This window comes from Anopheles gambiae, chromosome 2 (genome assembly GCF_943734735.2).
Source record: "Anopheles gambiae chromosome 2, idAnoGambNW_F1_1, whole genome shotgun sequence".
Classification (NCBI taxonomy): domain Eukaryota; kingdom Metazoa; phylum Arthropoda; class Insecta; order Diptera; family Culicidae; genus Anopheles; species Anopheles gambiae.
This window is the reverse complement of record NC_064601.1, coordinates 3416443-3429251: the sequence shown is the minus strand read 5'-3', so window position 1 is coordinate 3429251 and position 12809 is coordinate 3416443. Positions and strand designations below refer to the sequence as shown.

At 48.5% G+C, this 12809-nt stretch overlaps 2 protein-coding genes across 4 annotated transcripts in view; one reads left to right on the top strand and one right to left on the bottom strand.

The window, feature by feature from the left end:
- LOC3290462 (uncharacterized) overlaps positions 1-12809 on the top strand; it is a 70123-nt gene that overhangs the window by 10206 nt on the left and 47108 nt on the right. The gene's annotated exons all lie outside the window — the stretch shown is intronic.
- Positions 1-12809, bottom strand: part of LOC1281827 (acetylcholinesterase) — a 63180-nt gene that overhangs the window by 7521 nt on the left and 42850 nt on the right. Inside the window, exons 1-7 of one of the 3 annotated variants that reach the window (XM_061649305.1) lie at positions 10284-10530; positions 4022-4379; positions 1956-2090; positions 1332-1869; positions 1055-1252; positions 261-968; positions 16-188 (exon numbers count right to left, since the gene is read on the bottom strand). In XM_061649305.1, coding sequence (XP_061505289.1) covers positions 16-188; positions 261-968; positions 1055-1252; positions 1332-1869; positions 1956-2090; positions 4022-4361 — 2092 coding nt within the window. In that variant the 5' untranslated portion in view covers positions 4362-4379; positions 10284-10530. Of the gene's footprint in view, positions 1-15; positions 189-256; positions 969-1054; positions 1253-1331; positions 1870-1955; positions 2091-4021; positions 4380-10283; positions 10531-12809 lie in introns of those variants that run through there. The other 2 variants (XM_061649306.1, XM_061649307.1) reach the window with 2 other exon arrangements.

The window sequence follows — 12809 nt, the reverse complement described above, 5'->3', positions numbered from 1 at the left end:
AGCAACTAGACTTACAGGTAGCTGCAACTAGCTGGGGAAGGTACTTCTTCCAGAAGGCACACTGCCTCAACCGTGGGCCCCGACCGACGAAGGACGTGTTGAGGCCCAGCTCCAGATAGTGCCGTCCGTGGGCGGTGTGCTTGGGCCACTCGGGGAATTCGCTGCTGGCCGTGTTGGGATTAGGATTGCTGTTGAAGAGAGAAGGCGTTAGAGCGATCGACACTCTGCTGTTTGACACACGGACACACACACACACTTACCCGGTTTTGGCAAAGTTGGACCAGTATCGCATGATCTTCCGGCTAAAGTCTTTCTCGTCCTCGGTGTAGCCGAGGGTGGGGTTGAGCGGTTCGCCGAACACGTAGTTGATCTCGTCGCCGTGCATCACGCCCGTCCAGCGCGGCCACGGGTTGCCTTTGCTGCGGTGCGTGTACAGATACATGTAGACGTTGTTGCCCTCCTCGGCGTACCGCTGCGCGAACTCGTTCACGTTGCAGGTGAAGTGATAGTCGCCCACCATCTTGTCCAGCGCGTCCCGGTTGCTGTTCGGGTTGTCCGGCTCGGTCCAGTCGGTGTACTCGAACACGATCGCCTGCCGGGCCGCCCCGTTCACGTACGGGTTGAGCTCGCGCACCGCCTGCAGGAACTCCTCGCGCGTCACGGTCACGCCCTCCTCCTTGCGCAGCAGCTCGGTCAGGTAGTAGATGATGAAGTAGTAGCCCTCCTCCGTGTTGCTGCCGGTGAGGATCTCCGTCTTCTTGAAGCGCCCGCTGGCGAGCGAACGCTGCGGCGTCTCGTCCAGGAACGCACCGTCGACCACCGGCACGAACGGGAACTCGCAAATGCCGAGCGTGCCCCACTCGTTGTTGACCAGCACGTGCGGGTCCTTGCCGCGCAGACACTCGACCGCATCGCTCAGCTTGCTCGGTTCGTGCGGGCAGCCGACCGCTTCGGCCAACCGCAGTGCTCTGGAGCGAGAAAAGAGCGAAGGAAAAGAGGGTTGTGTGAGCTGTCTCGGGTTGGCGGTTGGGGAAAGCTGGCAGCTGGCACGTACCTTAGCGTGGCTTCCTCGCGCGATACCAATGCCCACGGTGCCGTCGGCGAGCCGCTCTGCAGGATGGCCCGCTGGAACAGATCGCGAGAAAGGGCGGACAGCAGATGCAGCGACACCGAGACGGCGCCGGCACTCTCGCCGAACAGTGTCACACGCGACGGATCGCCACCGAACCGGTGAATGTTGTCCCGCACCCAGCTGACTCCCAAGAAGTGATGGGAAGAATAGCACCTCGTTAGAATACTATACCCTCATTCACCCATGCAAAGACACCTACCGTAGCGCAAGGTTCTGATCGAACAGTCCCGCATTGCCCGGCGCTTCCGGGGTGCCGAGAAACAGGAAGCCCAGACTGGCCACGCGGTACTGCAGCGACACCACGATCACGTTCTCCTCCGACGCAAGCGCCCGGTGGTCGTACACGTCCAGGGTGGCGGTGCCGGAGTAGAAGCCGCCGCCGAAGATCCACAGCATGACGGCCGCATTCTTGGGCCGGGGCCGCGGTGCCACCACGTTAATGTACAGACAGTCCTCGGACAGGGGCGTGTTCGGGTTCCACATGGTCGCGCCCGGGAAGTCGCCGAACACGGTGTCCACGATCTGCACGCAGCTGTTGGGCGGTGTGGTCGTGTTCAGCACGCCGGTCCACTTTTCGGCCGGCCGCGGATGACGGAACCGTAGCGGCCCGACCGGCGGCTGGGCGTAGGGAATGCCGAGCCACACGTCCACCTTCTTGCCGCTGGGCGCATCGACCGTAATGCCGCGGATGCGCCCCTTATCCGTGTTGACCACCAGCGGATCGTTGTCGTTCGCGTCTGCCGGTGCGTGTGCGTGGGGGTAAAGTGCGTTGTAGTAGTACACGGTAGGGTAAACGTCCCCCCACTTCCAATCGCGTACTTACCCGAGTTTGACTCGCGCCTCGTCAGACCGCGTCGCCGCGGCGTTGCTCCACTGTGGACATGCTCGAGCGTGCCCAATTCGGCATCTATAATTCGTACGGACTCACCGTGACCTATATATGGTGTAAAAAATGCGTCTGAAATGTTGGAACCACAGAAAGAGAGAGAGAGAAAGAAAAAACAACACACAAACATGTCAAAAGAAAACCAACAACAACAACAACCAAGGAAATTCAATCTATCGCAACAATGCGCATTCATTTTGGCAGGGCGGTGTGAAGGTGGTGGCGTCGGCGGCGTCGGCGGCGGCGGCGACGGCGGCGGAAGTGATAATGCTGTGTGAGTAGTGGTCGGTGGTGGGTAGGTAATGGTAGGCGACTTGGTAGGTCTGGAGCCTGGAGCGATGATGTCGGGATGGGATCGATGACCTCCCCAGTAATCTCTTCATATTAACTTAGTATCAGCGCGAGCACTCTCCATATTGTTTGTTTTTGTTTCTGTAGTACATGTTTCGGTTAAAAGTCGGTGTGAGCCTGGTATGAGTGAATGAGGCTGTTGGAAATTATGCTGTCTCGTTTTCTGTTCTAGTACAAAAGTGCAATTGTCTGTGAAAGGGAAATGATGCCTGTTCTCCGATCTTGCTTCTCGCAGCCGTGGAATACACACACACACACACACCGCAAGCACCGCACGCACGCTGCGTTCTGGTTCTTGGCGAGTTCGTAGCGGAAGAAGTATGGTAATGTTTAGAAAAAACACGACGAGAGAGGGATAAAAATACGAAGAAGAATAGAAAAAGAGAGATGAAAAAATGCCCTTTTCAACTTTCGAACATTCCGATCGAGAAAACGGAGCACAGGAGTAAAGGCGCGAACCTGTTCAATGCTGTGCTGGCACATTCAAAGCTGTTCCGGTAGGTGCTATTTGCAAATGTGTGCTTCCTTGTGAGTGCTTAGAAGCGACGTGTTTCGCTAGTACATTGAGTGCCGGCTTGAGTGCAAGTAGGTGCTCGTGAGTGCGAGAGTAGTAATAGTAGTGCGTGTGTTGCATTGAGTGCGTAGGGTGCAGAAGAGTTAAAGGATAAAGAATATCTTACCATGTCAGTACAGGGTCATCGATGAAAAGGTTAGGTAGTTAGTTAGGGCTTTCTTTGAGCAGTGAACGGAATTGTTCTTTTTGTTTTGCTTGACATTATTTAAGATATTTTGGTTTCTACTGCCCGCCTTAGTAATTATACTCTATTGGTTGCATTTGAGCGACTTAGACATTTAACATTGTCATACGCAAACTTGAAAGTTTATAATAACAATCGTAGATGATTTGATTAGACAAAAAAGGAACGCCCGCCAGCGATTGTCGTTACCAATATTTTGATTTCCTGTTGTTCATGCAAACTAAATGGATACAAAAAGCGATTGGAACCAAAGACTTTAACAATTCCATTTGCAAAAGCTTTCAACACATTCGTGTTTCATAAAAGCCTTTGCAAGGAACCATACTTTATGCCGATAGCTTTTTGGCGTTGGTTGACACGGAGTCAACCCCATTGGGAAGGGATGATGCAAACTCATAAAAAAAATCTACTTCTATACAATTCTACTACAAGATACTTGCTACAGAACATTTACTATAGATATTTAGAATAAAAAAGAAGGACACATTAAAAGTTTATTGGAAATGAAATGAATAGTGACGAAGTAAAGGGTGCCAGAAAGTCACACATAGAAAGAGCGGAATCAAACGGACGGACAGTGTAAGCAAGTTGTGTGTGTGAGGACTAGAGTGTCTGTACAGCTTCTTACTCTCCGTCGCGTTTTTTTTTTCGTTCTGAAGCTCGTTTGAGAAGGCAGGAGAGTAAGAAACGCACATGAAGAAGAACGGAAATGACCAATCCGTACCAATCCACCTCGACCCCGGCGTGTTTGCCTCTGTCAGGTGGAGTCAGACGATGGAACCCGTTTTTTTTGTTGGTGAGGGATCTGTATATCTGTGTTCTTTGTGTGTGTGTGTGGGTGAATCTGTATTTATGTAAGAATGATGGTCCGATTTCGGACGCCATCCAACCGACCTGCGTCCTTGCTGAGAGTAATGCGCGCCACGTCGTCCTCGGCTGACGATGACAGCAACGACGAGGAGGAAGAGGAGGACGCTCCGGCAGCAGGAACGGATGACATCACACCGGATGCGAGCGATCCGGACTGGGCGGACTGGGAGGCAAGGCCAACACCGGCGGCAGCCGACAGCTGATGCGATCCGATGGCGGCACCATTGTTGAGCTCGTGGTGCCGGCCCTGCACCAGCGCGGAGGGTGGCAGGATTAGTAGCAGCGCGGTCACGCCGAGCAGACCCAGCGGAACCATCCGCCGTCCTAACCGTAGTCTACCCATCAGCAGCCCTCGGATCTCCATCGGCACGGGCGGAGAGCGCTACAGAGAGAACCGGAAAAATGTGAAGAAAAGAGTAAAAGATATCAGAAGTTGTGGATTAGCCGTTGGTTTGGTTTAGTATGCGGTTCGTATTTTCTCGTACTGCCAGCTCAGACTACTGCGACATCTACCCAGGATGGCAGAAGAAGGCGTTAGAGGTTACACATAAAATTTAAGAAAACTTAAAGCTAAATCCGACGCGAATTCCCATGCCCAGAATCCCATGCGCTTCTTCTGGTACACGAACGAAGCTTGGGATGGGGCAAACGGGGCTCGGTGACCATTTTGCGGCGATGAGGGTTGGCTTTTTTTTGCTTCCTCTTCGACGGCTGAAGTTTAATATTCATAGTCAATCGTGCGTTCCGGCGGAAATGGAATTGGCTCGGCACAACGGCACAACACGCCCGCTTTGGCAATCGTCCGAGGTACGGATTGGTGATGATAGTAATTACAGCGCGGGATTAAAACGCGCTGATTTTGTTCAGGCCTGTCGTTCTTACCCTTACCCTCTCGGGCCGGATTAGAGCGCACGGCACACAGCATCACGAAATTTCTAATTCCCTATCAGCTTCTTTTCAAACGAGGCACAAGCAAGACCCGCCGAATCCGTGCTCTTGAAAAGCCGCTGTTCCATTATTTGGCAGTTCTCGGTGTTCGCATGGGAGCTTCCGTGGCCTGGCAGGTAAGGGTTTGGGCATCGGAACGGAGCTTTCTTTCCTCGTAATACTCCAACAAAACAGCTTGAGCGACTAATGTGCAGAAATGCTAATCTACCACTGGGCGTCGAAAATGTTTCAATGCCTCAGAAGGGTGCTTGTTTGGATCGTACGTCTTTTTAAGAACTCCGAGATGAAAGTGTGGATTACGATGGAATATAAATACATCTCGAAACATTCAAATGTTTGGAACTGTTTGCCGACTTAGCTTCAGATGAGGTTTTTTCATGCGATGAGCCACTGTTGCGACTTACAGGTACTTTTGGAATTTAAACTAATTAATGTGTTTACTTACACCACATTTCAACAGTGGTTTAATGCCTATTTTCAGTAACGAAATGCTGCAAATGTGTCTTAATAACACAAACATCAATAAAACATAGTATGCAACAAAAAGGACATCGAGCATCGTGATCCTTGCCCTTTCAGTGGAAGTAACCCAAAACCTGCCAAAAGTCTTGCCGAAATGTTTATCCGGTTTAAAAGTCACATTGGTTACAATGTAAACCGTTGATTGATTTTCAGCATCAGCATTAACTTTCTGCTCGCACGAGTGATTTGAATTAAGCTCACGGATGCCCTTTTCGGAAGCGCTCAACACTCACAACGAAACCCAAGCTTCGTGCCGCTGCATAATCATTCGTACCGGTTTCGACCGATCCGAAATGTGACCGAAAAAGGAGCAAGTCATCAGTATTTAAGGACCCTCCCTTCGCCTTCTCCGTACGTCCATGCGCCATGCCGGAACCCGGTGGTCCTAATTTATCGGCCATAATTCTCCTTCCGGCGACTTTACGATCGGAACGGACAGGACAATAATTCGGCTGCCAGACCCGTGCCGTGGCATTCCGTTTATGGCGAGTTGAATTATTCCGGCCCATGTTTGTTGGCTCTTCAGGCTTGACAGGCGTGCAGAAGTTTCCCCCCCCCCCACCGTCCCAACCACGCCGTGGGATAATCGTGCCCTGGTTCTGCGCACTGTGTGCCCGGGTGTTGTTTTCTTTTAATTAAATTCCTTATTAAAGTTTTCCCTGTTTACTCTCGCTGGCAGAACTTTTGCCAGCTGCTTGTATGCTCTACCCCGGCCACCGATTCTTGAGGTGGAAGAAAACTTGCTTTGCTGCATTCGTTCCGAGTCGACGGCTTATCTAAGAGCTGGGACTTGTTTTGCGGATCAATATCCGTAACCGTACTCCGGGAGTTTCTTAACGGAAAATCGAATCCGCTCTGCGGCCGGCATTCAACCCCAACTGTGCCCCGAAACGGTGTCGGCCGATGTCGGGCCCGCGGATCGAATGGTGTAATGGGGTGTAAACATAAAATGATGCGTAATATGCCTTGCCCTCTCGCTAAGCCAGGCTAACCCGAAGCAACTCGAACGGCTCGAAACGGCAAGAAACGAAGATGAAAGTTTATTTAATTAACACCTTTTTCGCACTGGCACGTCAATTTCATTCATATTTTATGATGCTTTCATTTCTGTCCCCAAACCAATCGCGAGCACACGAGGGCGACGGGTTTATGGTGGTTTGGTTGCGTTTGGTTCGCTATGAAGCGGGATTAGGGGATTTCGCCCTAAGTATAAGGTGCAGTTGGTGAAAGAGAGCTGTTTAAAAGAGAATAATATAGTTACCTCCGTAAGGTGGGATAGCATTGGGCTTGTGAGAAAGCGATTATAATTATAATTTAGTAGACAATATGAGGGTTAATGATAAGTAGTAATACTATCTTTGCACGTTATTCGAAGTAATACGCCTCAAAGTATGCAATACGCTTTGCAGTGTTGTCCTTTTAAGTCTGTTAGCATGTGCTTTTTCTTGCGTTGAAGCATCTAGCGGCTGTATAGCTGGATCAGCAAACTTATTTCAGCTATCCTAAAACTTATTTCACTTATCCCACGCTGGCCATAATACCGTGAAGCGCGTTGTGCTCGGATTGCTATGAATCCTTCAACCGCTTTGCAAGATAATCCTTCCAGCAAACCACAATCCGATCAGAAGCGTTTGTCATAACGCAATCCTGTTCCAAAAAGCACTACACACACACACACACACACACACACACACACACACACACACACACACACACACACACATGAGCGCACAAGAAACGTCGAAACAAATGTCACAGTCCTAATTGAAAACGGAAGGATTCGCTCTACCGTTTTTCAAGCGAATAGTATGAGTGTGGGCAGGGACTCGTCAGGTTGCGCTCGTCCGATGCAAAGTAGCGTGGAAAATGCCATCCACATACACACTCCGATAAACCAACCGGCAGCTACGGCAAATATCACAGAGACGTGTGACGTCAAAATGATTCCCGCGATGCTGGTTCGGTGACCGGGATTCCCTGTCGTCCCAGGGCCAACCAACATGTGAGGTGAGGTGTGGTGTTTCGACGGAAGTTTCGACGGATCCACTTCGTTCCCGTCTTTCGCGCTTCACCGTTTTTTTTCGGAACGGAATCACACCGACACTCAATTATAAGAACTGATAAATATTTCATGCTACACTGTCACTGGTATCCGCAGTCCCTCAAAAAACCGTTGTGTGGACGGATGGCAGATGGCGCGGGTCTCGCCGGACTGCAAACGGGGCAATGTCGGGGCTGGGAGAAAGATTATCAGCATGTTTCATCAATAATTCATGCTTCTAATAGATAAAAATAGCATTCCCATTTACGTCCACCATGTGCACTGAGTGTGTTTGCCCGTGTGTGTGTGTGCCATCTTTTCCGAAATCATCCTCTTTCGCACACAGTTGTCGCAACGCTCTTGAGTCATTTTTTCTTTTTTTGCGAAAGTTGCAGAATTGGCAGAAAATAGCTTTATCATCATAGTCGTCGTAGATTTGAGCCCCGTTCTCGCTGATGAGCTTTCAGCTTTCAATGGTGTATCTGAAGTACTCATTGACCGCGGGAAATTGTTTTACTGTTTTCTCTCCCTCCTAATGATGGCTGCCGTAATATCTTCCGAAGCGGAATTCTTATTAATTTCGGGTTTAGTTCATCTAATCCGATTATAAAAAAATGCAAAAATGGCAAAAAGATTAGAAAAAAGGTGGCTGGAAGAAAGGCTATATAAATTGGATATTCATTTCTTCATCTATAGCTTGATAATAATCAATAAGCAACCACTTACGCTAATATTTATTTCTTCCCTCTGGGGCGTGTTTGTTCCCTCTCGACTGAAGTGAGCTTTGGATTGTCTTAAATTTGAGCTTCGAACAAAGTAGCACTCACCATTGCATAAGCATGTTTACAGCGAATTCGCAACAAACTATGCCGCACAGCCGCTCGATCGCTTTCAATCACACGTACGCCGCACAACACCGCGTAACAAGATAACGAGCCTATCGGTAGAATCCGATTATATCGACACGACACTGGACGCACAATGGCTGCGGAGAGAAAGCCCACTGAACATGAACATGATGCTGCACACAATGCCGAACGGTGGTACACGCGCGGCTGCTGCAGCAGTATCCTGCCGATTTCCAGACCCCCCCTCCAGGTTCGGTTGTGGGAGGCACGATCAAACCGATCACTGCCGCTGCCACTCAAATGCCATTTAATTAGTTTAACGAAGCGCCCCTAACGGAGATTATTCCACCAAAGTGGGCAGTTATTTATTAATGCATAATGATGGTGGCCCGATTAGTGCTGCAGGGAGGGGGGAGTGTGGTGGGCTCGGTCGTTGGGACTGGGAGTGGACGTAAGGAAGAGCATCAGCCGCCCCACCGACTCACCCCGACACACTTCCTGCCAACTCGGTTCATGGTCGAGCCCGGTAATGATCCAATAATAGCCTGGAGGGCTTAGGACATATTTCGAAGCTACCCCAAACAGTGGATGAAGGAAGAAGTGTAGGGAAGGGTGCTGTGGGAGGCCGACAGCGGCTAGTGTTTACTTAGTAATGTGTCGTGCAGGTAATACAGCTGTTTGGGTGGCATTCTTTTTTGCCCAAGTCTCGATGCAGGTTCATCGATTCTGATATTGGAAACGTCCTTGGAAAGTTGTCACATGATACTGAACGTTTAATGTTGATTCCTGGAATAATTGTGAACAACATTCTAGTGCTTGTATCACAATCATCCACGTATTGAACATTATTACCACTTTTTTTTGTAAATATCTCTTGAATATCAACATATGTTGAATATTTCATTCATTTGTGAGAGCTAATAAACGATAAGTATCATCAGTAAAGAAAGCAAAGCTGCTTTTACTAATGAAGTCTACAGCATATATGCACTCTCTATCTCACTCGCATAAGATCGACTGCCAATTAGCACACCACATTTCAAGAGCGAAACACAACACTGCTCATTTGATTTACATTTAATTACTTGCTAAGGATTTGCAAACATTTGCCAGCCGCGTATTCAGCCGCGGCCAGCAAAGCTGGCATCACACTGCACACGTTTGAAGCTCGGCGAACGACTTAATTCGCTAAGCGGATATCGGTTGATGTGGCTAATTTATGTGCCCTCCGTGTATTTGCCGCCGCTGCTCGCACACATCGTCAATGTGAAGAGCAACGTTCGTTTTACTTTTTCCCCCGTTTTAGGACTGGCATCATCCAATGTAGCTGTCGGGCCCGTCTTTAGGCTAATATTGATGTTGCGGTTGGAAAGCGTTTAACACTGCAAGTGTAAACACATTTCCCTTGGATACTACTACCCTTGAGTGTACCGTGTACCGTGGAGTTTGGCAATTAGCTGGAGATGTAAGTCCAGCAGTCTGCGGAATGAGAGCTTTTAAATTATCGCACAAAGACACAAGCACACGGGAAACAGAGCATCACGTGAAGGGTTTAGCATACCCTATGGAATGAAGCCCAGTCGGTGTATGTGCTTATACTGTATAAATAATCTGCATTTACCAATAGACTGTCGTGGTCGTGCTGTTATGCTCTTCAATTCGTACGCTCCGGTAGCATTATTTTATTGTTTATTGTTAACACAAATGCGGCCATCGCGTACCCTTTCGGCGCGGGCCGGACGGCTAAATCCCACAGCCGGTATTACGTTGATTTGCTACGATTATTAGATTATGATTTACGATCTACGATCGCGCACGGGTAAGGGTCGTAGCGTTTCGCTTCCCTCTCTTTTCCTCGCTGTTCACCCCTTATGGCACCTATATGGGGCTCAGTTGATGCTGTCTGTCGGCGGCAGGCTTAACTTACGCAATATGTTTGCTACCGGATGCTGTTGGTCGTTTTTTTTTTTGGGAGAGAGGGGATATTATACGACCGGAAAGGTAATGGGAACCAATTTGACGTTTAATGATACACTTTGGCCTTGTCGATCACGTATCACTGCTAATCACCCCGAATTTGCGCGGTTTCGAAACGCGAACTCACTATCTCTCTCGCTATGGATGTGTTGCTTACTGCTACTGATGGTAGAATGAAGGGAAGGGCTGAATATAGTTTGACAGACGCTTTAAAATGTTTACACTTTTTATAGATTTAGCAGGGTTAGCGGTTGTGGACGGGGATGCCACTGACGATGTATTCAAATAGCATGGAAAATAAAATAAAATAAATGAATTGATAGTGCAGTGTTATTTGTTGACAGCTTTGTCTTCTTTTTTTAAACAAGTCTTTTAACTTAATCATATTGATTGCATTGTACGATTCTTACGACGCCACTGACAACTCCCCTGCATTAGAGACTGCACAACAACATATGCATGACTGTAGGTGTCGTAAATACGACCTGTGAAACGAATGATTGTGTGAGTTTTCGCTCTCGGAATTCAAATCGAGTAATAGTGGGCTGACTTTGTTGTTTAGCTGATTAACGATGCATTGTTGTATAACTGTGCCAGCGACTGCAGATGATGGAATATGAAATCAACTGCATCTTTAAACGGACGGTATAGCACGATCTAGTTTTAAAATGACATGCACATCTTGATGTGAAGCTTGTTCACCAAAGTATGATTTAATCTGGTTTGATGTTGCTTCCTCTTTAGCTAGACGATTGTTGTAAAGCTTACTTCCCTTACAACTCCTTCTAAAGATGGACGTTCAAAACCACGAAAATAATTCCAAACCAAAAGTATCGCGCCCCTTCCTCAGCTCAGAGCACAGTGTTTAACGCCCGGAAAGGCTCATTCGAGAACGGTTTCCTGCCTTTGCGGTTGGTTTGCTCTAGACACACTCACCGTGTGCCGTGCCGTTTAGTAAACGCCCCGCTCCGACGGTACAGGTGTAGACATCGAAAGCATCCCAACGACGGCATAAGCTGGTCGGTTAAACCTTTTGTGCGGTTTTGTCACTCGTTAGACAATGGAAGCACAAACGCCCCCAACGGACCGTCAACCGTTACACATGCTTGTAACCGGTCTGCCCGCCGAGCCAGGATCATGTAGACACACACACACGCACATACACATACATACGGGGCTCATATTAACATAGCGTTGGGTGAGAGTGTCAATCGAGTAAAGGGCCGCCACAAACATACACACACACATGCTGGGTGTTCTCACGGTTCATAAAACTTTCACATCACACCGTAGGTTCCGCAGGTCTCTGGCATGTCCCATATCGACCTTTCGCTCGGCACAGGGACACCCGGTGTTCTTGGTCGGTTCATTATTCGAATATGAAATCATCAATTAGCAAAATGAAATTTAATTTCATTGCTCTTCTCTTCTACCTCCTCCTGTCCACTCTCTCTCCTTCTCGCTCGTTTCGCATCTAACACACTGGCGAGCATACACGAGAAAGTCCGTTCGGTGCCGGGTGAATTAGTTTGCTTTTCGCACCTGTCCGACCTTGGCAGGAAACATGACGCGTCTCTCGGTTGCGCTCCGTCTCTCTCACACAAGGACAAATTGTTCTGATCGAAGTAAAATATAACCCGACGGAGAAGGCCGTGGGATGCCCCAGGTTGTGCCGAGCTCATGCTCATATCGACCGAGTGGAAAAGGACGTGCACACGAGATGTGTGTGTGTGTGTGTGTTGGGTGCACTTGGCTCGGGTTGGATCAGCAAACCGATGTATCTCTATGCTGCCGGATAGGCCGCCTGTCAACCTCTACCGGGGTGCTTGCCGTTTGTTAATTGTATCAATTAAATTTGATAGATTTTCACATAACGAACTTTGCTGACTTGCACGAGGATGGTGCGGCTGCCAGTGACGCTATTGCGCCTATGCTTCGCTGTTTGAACGTCGTCTAGCACCCGGCATGCGGGGAGGTACTTATCGAGAGGGAGAGATCCAGATTAACACAGACATACCTATGCCTGTACTTGCAATAACCGGCTCTTTAATCTATCTGGTAGATCAGGCTCAGATTGCAGATGGCACAGGAGAGAAAAAGCCCTCTAATCGCTCTCCCCGTACATTCTCAATGCCTCAGGGTCGATAGAGGACTAACGTAGCACTTGCAAAACTATTAAAACATTCTATTTTTACACGATGAAAGGTTGTTTTTTATTATTTCGTAACTGTGATCCACTATCGTTTTGAAGTGCTACGGGTTTAATGAGTATCATCGTTGTGGACTATCGTCTAGTGCTGCCCTAGGACGGTGGGACTTCAATCGAAATGATAGCGAAAGAGTTGACGTACAATCAGAATCAATGGTTAGAAATTGTTTACACTTCATTGTGTACGGAAGCATGTTAAAAGGGAAATTTAAATTTACTACACACACTATCACATTGCATTTACAAGTTTTCAAGTTGATGGTACTA